The following is a 9455-nucleotide window of genomic DNA, read 5'->3' on the forward strand; positions in this document are numbered from 1 at the left end:
TTTTGATGCTATCATATGTCTGACTAGAAAAGAGCAGAGTGCATTAACAGGGTTTTTACTTTGCTACCCCATTAAGCATCATTTCAGAAATAACAATGAAACCATCATCAAGAATCCAGCTTTCTTCAGTTGGAAAACGCATACAGACATTAAAGGCAACATGAATTATTTTAAGCATTCTGCTTCTGCCAACACACTCCACATTTTCAGCATGAAAGACTACTGCTTCTCCAGAGACTTCGAGTCATCCAGTGTCCTCTCAAACAAAGGGCACAGATTTCTACTTCTCTGACAAGGAAACCAGATCTAAACAATGCATATTGCTATGTGGGGTGTTGTTTTTCAGTTGGCTCTTGTTTTCAATTTCAGGTACATTCCTAAATCAAGCTGACTGTATCCAAACTGAAAATCTGTTAAGATTTTCAAACAGAAACAGCTTTTCAACATTTACTCCTTTTGGTAAATTTTCTCTTTTTTCTTTGTCATACAGAGTGCTAAGTCTCAAAGATGAAAGACGACTCTATTTCTACCCTATACTTCCTTTCCACTCATCCTTCCCAGAAACTCCTCTAATATAACTGACATGGAGGAACCTTTTCTCTTTCCTTAGGATGAGTCACAGGGTCCTTCCACAGCACAAAGGAAAGATATATCACTTCTTGTTCTTCTCAAAGAAATATCACTTTCTTGTTCTTTTCAAAAAAGGAAGATAGGGGAAGAACACATTGGACTGATATTTGAGGGTATTTTGTTTCCTTTTTCACCAAACAAATTTATCATGCAACTGAAATTCTGCCTGGTCATAACAGCATCTGTAACAGCGTGCCTACAGAAGTGCTCTGTGAATCTCCCACCTCAAGGTCAGTATCCACACTGCAGACATCCCCTCCTCTGCATCTGTAGTATCACTGCCCCATCTTCTACCCACAGGAGTAAGTACCCACACGGCTAGCTGTCAAGCAGACCTTTTAATAGCTGCTGGGATAAGCTTTGCAGAGTGCTCAGCAATAGCAGTGGCTTCCTTGAAGGAGGCATCCCCGCACAGGCAATCCAACAGCTGGTCAACGCTAATCCCTCTTCACGGGGCATACAGACATGGTTACCAGGCCAGTCAGCTCTTCCAGCCACCAAGCTGCTGGATCATCCTCCACAACTCCAGCCTAAACCAGGCAGAAGAGTTCTTCGGTACGGCTTTAGCTATCAGATCACGTAACTTCCACAGATCACTGCAAGCCACTCCCTGTATCACTTTAGATCACAGCTAATACTGAACATATTTTGGGTTTGGACAGAATTTTGCTCTGATACACTCTTCCTCAAACCTTGTAAGATCCTACACCCTTTCTTACTCAAAGGAAACAAACAGGACAAAACAGGCACATCTAGTGGCATTTCAACTACTTTAGACAAATTATACCCTAAACCCACCTCTTTTTCATCACTGATTTAAAAAAAAAAGGGGTCTTAGATAACTGAATTCAGTGCCTACACTGCAGACATTTGAACTTTGTCATATGAAGTCATTACTGATGCCCCTGCCTGACCATTCCTTGAAATATTTTACTACCTGTTTTAATGGTGAAGAAGTACCACAATTCATCGTGTCAACTTGTAGAGCAGGCTGCAGGCATCTGTAGAAGCTAGATAAGACCACCCTGACACCACACCACTTTGCACCTTCCAGCTTCAAAGCGAGACAACATTCTGACTTGTGACCTCAGCAGCAAATACGAAGGCATCACAGATGTGCACTGGCAATGTACTCTAAAAAACTCAGAGAGTTTCCAGTCCACCACTCAACTGCAAACCACACCACTGTGGGCTCTGTGCATGAAGTCTCAAGTAGACTTATTAAGTGTTCCCGAGTTTGTGTTACAGGAGACAAACAGAACACAACTCTGCTTCTCCCACCCACCAGTTCCCGTGTTAAGCCCTTCCCTGTTACCGAAACAGAACGAAGGTGGTCCATAAAAATGCTAGCGAGTTTACTATTTGCACAACAAACACTACCAGCACTAGTAAATGCTGTGGAGGCCACCAACACCCGGAGAGGAACAAGTGCTTCACTTGACCCTGCACGTGCAATTTCTAAGCAGCGAAACGTTCCCTGGTAAGAACAGCCCGACAACTATTTATAGTGCGCGGGGGGTAGCTGTAGCCATCGATCCCATCCCGTCGCACACAGCCCAGCGGGAGCACAGACGGCCCCAGCACGGCTCCCAGCCCCAACGGGTGTAAAAATTCATTCTACCACCACACCAGCATGTCTCCACTGAGCACATCCCAAAAGTTTCTGCTGAATAAAAACATAAAGATGGCAAGCAAAGGGTTTATTTGGTTTTGTTTTTTTCCCCACATACTCATACTTCTCCCATTGCTCTCTGGGTTTAGGGCATTCCTACACTAGTGGCAGAAAAAATGCACAGGTGTTTTGTGATGCTAAGCTAGCTACTAAAAATCACTGGCAAAGACAGAGCTTTGCTTTCAAGCTGCTGATTTCGGTTTGAAACCACAGTTCTGACTGACAAAACAGGGATGAAGATACAAGCAGCCTTCACGTGAGCAACTGTCTGCCCAGGATGAGCAGCCATCTGCCCAGGATGGAAAAGCTGCTGCGTTTTGGGGCTTTTTTCCCCCCAGAGAAGTTCTTGCCCGCTGCTGTAACTATGAATCTTCACAGTGGCACTGACCTCCCCACTATTTCAGTCTTACACAACTGGCATGGGACCAAACGCGACATCTTCTCTGCGGCGCGGGCCGAGCGGCCGTGGAGTCCGTCGAGGGCGAGCCGAACCGTGCAATGGGCAGGACGGGCGTCAAGCAAGCGGCACGGGGGGCTGCGGGATGGCGGCCAAAACCCCAGCCCCTCACCACGGCAGTCGCCTCAGGGGCGGCTACCGAGGCTCCCGAGCTCCGTTCCTCACCACCCCCTGCGCTCCTCGCTGCAGGCGGCTGGTGCCAGCCACACCGCCGCAAGAACTCGAGGACTGAAAGAGAAAACTCTTTAACCGACGGGCAGAGCCTGGGGACACAGAGACGACCCCCCCGAGCCGTACCTGGGAGCTGAGGTAGCGCTTGAGGCACTCCTCGCACACCGCCTTCTTGCAGCAGGACAGCGGCTTGATGGGCTTCTCCTCCAGGCACACCCGGCAGCTCAGCACCAGCAGCGGCCCGAACTCCCCGGCGATCAGCCCGGAGAAGGGCTCGGGCAGCAGGTACAGGTCCACCACCTCGATGTTGCCGCCTGCCGACAGCGGGTCGCCGCCCGCCGCCACCCCGCGCCGCGCCGGGGGCTGCCCGGAGCCGGGCCCGCCGCGGGGAGAGGCGGCAGCGGGGGCCGCCGCCGCCCGGTCGTTCTCCACGCAGTAGACGGTGCAGTACACGTGCCGCCGGGGCGGGCGGCGGCGGCCGCTGCCCCCCTCCGGCCCCGGCCCCTCCTCCGCCGAGGCCGCCGGCTCCACCGCGCCCGCCGCCTCCGCCTCCTCGGCCCCTCGCCGCTCGGGGCCGGCGACGGGCGGCGGCTCCCCGCCTACCCCCGGCCCGGCCGCCCCGCCGCCCGGGGCCCCCTCTCGCGGCGGAGGCGGCTCGGCCGGGCCGGGCTCCCGCGGGTCCCCGGCCGGGCTCGGCGGCGGCGCGGCGGCGGCGGCGGCCCGCGGGTCGCTCAGCGAGCTCTGCTGCTCCCCCATCGCCGCCCGCCGCCGCCGCCGCTCCTTCCCATCCAGCCGCCTCCCGGACCCGCTTCTGCTTCCGGGTCCCGCGGCCCGCCGAGCCGAGCCCCGCGCCGCACGCCCGGCCTCCTCCTCGCGGGGCAGCGGCCGGTGCCGCTCCGCTCAGCGCCGCCCGCGGGGCCTCCGCCGGGGCCCGACCCCCATGCCGGGGAGGACGCGGGCAGCCGCCCCTGGTGCCGCGGGGCAGCGCGCCCGCCCGCCCGCGCCTCGCAGCCGCCCCGGGCTGGCCCCGCCCCGCTCTGACGCAGCGCCCCTTGGCCTCGCCCCTCATTCAACCGTAAACACCGCGTGCCGGCCCGCACGCCCCGGCCCCGCCCCCGGGCGTCTCCCCCCGCCTCCGCCGTGGGCGGTGCCTGGGGCCGCGCCGCCTGCCCCCCTGCGGCCGCCTCGGGCTCGCGGGGAGAGGCGCGAGAGCGGCGGTTGGGAGGCAGCGGGCGGGCTGGGTTTGGTAGCGGCTCTGCGGGCCGGGCGCAGCCGCCGGCGGGCGGCCGGGCGGGAGGGACAGAGCCGTCCCCCGGGTGCGCCGATCGGAGCGAGCAGCGGGAGGCCCCGGGCAGGGGATGCGGTCACAGAAATAATTTGAACGATTAAAAGCAAGGGGGTCCACACGGGTGCAAGATGGTGCCTGGTGGTTCGGGTGCTCGCAGCTGAGGGGACTGCGGGGTCGTGCTGGCGGTGCAGGGCGTTGCGGGAGTGTCTGCGCGTTCTGCCCCGCGGGCCTGCCAGTGCGTCAGCACCTCTGCCTGAGGACGGTACCTCTGCCACCGGAAAGCGGCAAAATAATTCACTCCCTAAAACTTCAGTTTGGAGTTTTAGAAAGCAGTCATAGAATCATAGAATCATAGAATAATAGAATGGTAAGGGTTGGAAGCGACCTTGAAGATCGTCTAGTTTCAACCCCCCTGCCGTGGGCAGGGACACCTTCCACTAGACCAGGTTGCTCAAAGCCCCGTCCAGCCTGGCCTTGAACACTGCCTGGGAGGAGGCAGCCACAGCCTCTCTGGGCAGCCTATGCCAGGGCCTCACCGCCCTCACGGTGAAGAATTTCTCCCTAATATCGAATCTAAATCTGCCCTCTCTTAGTTTAGAGCCGTTCCCCCTTGTCCTATCACTAGACACCCTTGTGAAAAGTCCCTCTCCGTCCTTCCTGTAGGCCCCCTTCGCTGGATGCACACGGGCTAGCTCTGCCCAAATGCGCGTGCTGAAAAGACACATTACTAGGTATTTATGCTATGCTATACATATTTGTTACATTTGTGAGAAATACTTAGCATATTCGTGGCTTTTCTGAGAACTCATTAGCATATGCTAATATCCTTCACGCATGTCTGTTGATGCCTCTGGGTGGTCATCAGGGGTCTTCAGATGAAGGCTCATACTCTTCATCACGGTGTCCACTGATTGACCTTTGCTTCTGTGCAAACTCAGTTCTAAGATCACGTCTACCATGTCCTTCCAGGTTGCTTCGTTCCGGTCTTATGGTCATCTTGCAGCCTCCTTACCCCTGCAGTTTCCACATCTGCTCTCCCACGGCCAAGCCGCCTAAAGGGACTATTCCGGAGTCTCCTATCTTACAACCGTCCCAGTGATTCACAAAGAACCAAGACTTGCTCTGGTTGTGCAATGACTCTGATGACCCAAAGTGATAACTTATATCTACATCTGCTACACCTGTTACATTTGCGACATTCACAGGTATCACCTCCAGACCTCGACATCATCAGTTACATCATCACATAGGGCAGATGTCATGGAGCTGATCCTGCAGCAACGGAGTAACTTAACAGGGACTCTGCATTTCATATCCCAAACTCCATCTAGAGTGTTAATCAGAAGTCAATCAGTTGCTCTGCTTAAGAGGGCCCAGGGCTGAGCTCGCTAGCATGAGAGGAGGAGGAGGCCTGCAAGTGGGGAGATGGTGGTGTGGGGCACCAGGGGTGCTGCCTGCTCAGCCCTGGTGAGCTCCTTGGCTCAGGCTCACGCAGGCCCTGTAGGACGAAGAGCTGCTCTGTGTGTTTGTCGGGCTCCATGCTCCAGCCCAGCAGCCCTCCAGCTGTCTGACCCCGAGCGTGGGGTGTGAGGACGCCGGATCGGGCCAGCCCAGCTTTGGAGGGCCCGGGGTGGCTCTGCGGTACGCCTGGGATCGGGAGGGGAGCTGAGCCTCCTGGGAGAGCCGTGGGGAGCCTGCCCAGCCCTGCCCAATGCTGGAAGGGCAGACACCTCAGTTTCTTCTGCGGGGTGACAGGCAACGTCTTCTGGCCTCAGTTCTCTTCTGCTTGAAAATGCTGTATTTCTCCCAGGCTGGCCTGAAAGTCGGTGTGAATGAATGTATGTTTATCTCGTGGTTTAGCCTGGCTGGACACTGGGTGTCCACCAAAGCTGCTCTATCGCTCCCCCTCCTCAGCTGGACAGGGGAAAGAAAAATACAACAAAAGGCTCATAGGTCAAGATAAGGACAGGGAGAGATCACTCACCAATTACCATTATGGGTGAAACAGATTGAACTTGGGGAAATTAGTTTAATTTATCACCAATCAAATCAGAGCAGGATAATGAAAAATAAAACCAAATCTTAAAAACACCTTCCCCCAACCCTCCCTTCTTCCTGGGCTCAACTTTACTCCCAATTTTTCTCTACCTCCTCTCCCCAAGGGGCGCACGGGGACAGGGAATGAGGGTTGCGGTCAGTTCATCACATGTTGTCCCTGCCGCTCCTTCCTCCTCAGAGGGAGGATTCCTCACTCTCTTCCCCTGCTCCAGCATGGGGTCTCTTCCACGGGAGACAGTCCTCCACAAAATGCTCCAGTGTGGGCACTTCCCACGGATGCAGTCCTTGAGGAACTGCTGCAGCGTGGGTCCCCTGCGGGGTCACAAGTCCTGCCTGAAAACCTGCTCCAGTGTGAGCTCCTCCCTCCACGGCTCCACAGGTCCTGGCAGGAGCCTGCTCCAGCACAGGCTCTTCATGGTGTCACAGCCTCCTTCAGGCATCCACCAGCTCCAGCGTGGGGTCCTCCACAGGCTACAGGTGGATATCTGCTCCACTGTGGACCTCCATGGGCTACAGAGACACAGCCTACCTCACCACGGTCTTCAGCACAGGCTGCAGGGGAATCTCTGCTCCGTTGCCTGGAGCACCTCCTCTCCATCCTTCTTCACTGACCTTTGTGTGTGCAGAGTTATTTCCCTTGCATATTCTTACTCCTCTCTTCAGATGCAGTCGGTGTTGTGCAGCAACTTTTCCCCTTTCTTAAATACATTGTCACAGAGGCGCTACCACCGCCGCTGTTGTACTTAGACTTGGGCAGCTGCGGGTCCGTCTTGGAGCCGGCTGGCACTGGCTTCATCAGACATGGGGGAAGCTTCTCGCAGCTGCTCACAGAAGCCACCCCTGTAGCCCAGCTGCTACCAAAACCTTGCCACGCAAACCCACAACAAATAAATAAATAAAGTGCTTCAATATTTACACAATAACTGTAGTTAGCTCTACAGGAAAATCACATCAAGGAATTACTTCTTTTAAACAATACAATATTTACTGGGGCCAGCCTTGTTTAACTTCTTCATCAATGACCTGGATGAAGGAGTTGGAATGTACCCTCAGCAAGTTTGCTGATGACACCAAACTGGGAGGTGTGGTAGATACACCGGAAGGCTGTGCTGCCATTCAGTGTGACCTGGATAGGCTGGAAAGTTGGGCAGAGAGGAACCTGATGAGGTTCAACAAGGGCAAATGCAGGGTCCTGCACCTGGGGAGGAACAACCTCATGCACCAGTACAGGCTTGGGGTGGACCTGCTGGAGAGCAGCTCTGCAGAGAGGGACCTGGGTGTCCTGCTGAACGACAGGTTAACCATGAGCCAGCAGTGTGCCCTGGCTGCCAAGAAAGCCAATGGGATCCTGGGGTGCATCAAGAAGAGTATGGCCAGGAGGACGAGGGAGGTTCTCCTTCCCCTCTACACTGCCCTGGTGAGGCCTCATCTGGAGTACTGTGTCCAGTTCTGGGCTCCCCAGTTCAAGAAAGATGAGGAGCTACTGGAGAGAGTCCAGCGGAGGGCTACAAGGATGGTGAGGGGACTGGAACATCTCTCCTATGAGGAGAGGCTGAGGGAGCTGGGCTTGTTCAGCCTGAAGAAGAGAAGGCTGCGAGGCGACCTAATATATACTTACAAATATCTGAAGGGTGGGTGTCAGGAGGATGGGGCCAAGCTCTTTTCAGTGGTGCCCAGCGACAGGACAAGGGGCAATGGGCACAAACTGAAGCACAGGAAGTTCCGTCTGAACATGAGGAAGAACTTCTTCCATCTGAGGGTGATGGAGCACTGGAACAGGCTGCCCAGGGAGGTTGTGGAGTCTCTTTCTCTGGAGATATTCAAGACCTGCCTGGACAAGGTCCTGTGCAGCCTGCTGTAGGTGACCCTGCTTCGTCAGGAGGGTTGGACTAGATGACCCACAGAGGTCCCTTCCAACCCCTACCATTCTGTGATTCTGTGATTCTGTGATTCATATTTGGATTCTTTTTATTTAGCTTTTCTTATTTAAGCCTTGAGAGTTTACGCTCGCAAAGCTTACTTTGAAAATACAAAGTATAAAACTTCTAATGAACGAATAAACATAAGAATTTCCTACAGCCCTACCATTTAAGAAGCTGGACCTTAAAGAAAAAACCTAGAAAGACAGCATCATTGCAAGAGCAAGCAATATCGCTCAGCTGTTAATTCAGAAATGTGTGTACTAAAGCACAGTGGGGGAAAAATGGTCCTGGGGAATTCAGGACGACAGTGCTAATTGTGCTTGGCCGAGGGGATGCATTAGGCAAATACACATAATGGAAATCCCTGTGTCCTACCGACTATGGGCTGAGGATAGCTCAGTGGCCTATGCCCGGCCATGGGCCCTCCTGGTCTCAGCCATGACCTGTGGGCAGGCTGCACCAGGTGACCCTGCTTTGGCAGGGGGGTTGGACTAGATGATCCACAGAGGTCCCTTCCAACCCCGACCATTCTGTCATTCTGTGGTTCTGTGATTCTGTCCTGGCCCCGGCTTCCTGCGGTGCCCCCCACCCTGCCCTGCTTCTGGCTTGGATGGTGGGACAGAGCCATGGCTGGTGAGGTGCTGCCTAGCTGCCCCTGGGAGCCGCTGGCTGCATGGCTCCTTGATGTCTGCATGCTTTACAACTAGTCTTTGCCGTATTCTGTACATAATATCTCATGCGTTGTAAGTGCTCAAAAGTAGGATATTATATAGGAGTAGACCAGAAGAAATACTGGACTGAGGTAAACAACATAACATGACCGCCTAGTCAGGTGTGTACGTACTGATTGCATGTCCCACCAGGCCTTCACACAAATTCATATTTGAACAACCTCGAGGAAGAAGAATTCTTGAAAAAAGACCACCCTGAGCCCCAACAAGCCCCCAACAACCAGACAAAGTGGGATGCTGTGTTGCACGGAACTCGCTTACTCCCCACGGGAGCTGACGAGCAAGCAAGGAAGCGGTCTGTGAGTGATGCTGGTTCTGCTGCTCAGCGTGCTGCTGGTGGGTGTCTGGCTGTGGGAAGTGGGAGCCCGTACGGCGCTGAACGCCTGGGTCCCAAACAGGCTGCTCTGCTGCTGACTGACAGCTTGCATGATGTGTCTTGGGCTGGCTGTTGCTCAGGGTTTGGGAAAACAGGAGTCAGATTTGCATCCAGAATGTCTCTGTTGATAAAACCTTTTTATTTTAAAAT

General features: G+C 54.5%; 1 protein-coding gene across 1 annotated transcript in view; it reads right to left on the reverse strand.

The window, feature by feature from the left end:
- RNF217 (ring finger protein 217) overlaps positions 1-3686 on the reverse strand; it is a 70633-nt gene extending 66947 nt beyond the window's left edge. The window contains exon 1 of the mRNA XM_075414117.1: positions 3057-3686. Within this exon, the coding sequence (XP_075270232.1) occupies positions 3057-3686 (630 nt within the window). The remainder of the gene's footprint in view (positions 1-3056) is intronic.
- Between the last annotated feature and the right edge of the window lie 5769 nt (positions 3687-9455).

The sequence above is a fragment of the Opisthocomus hoazin genome, chromosome 2 (genome assembly GCF_030867145.1).
Source record: "Opisthocomus hoazin isolate bOpiHoa1 chromosome 2, bOpiHoa1.hap1, whole genome shotgun sequence".
In the NCBI taxonomy this organism is placed as follows: domain Eukaryota; kingdom Metazoa; phylum Chordata; class Aves; order Opisthocomiformes; family Opisthocomidae; genus Opisthocomus; species Opisthocomus hoazin.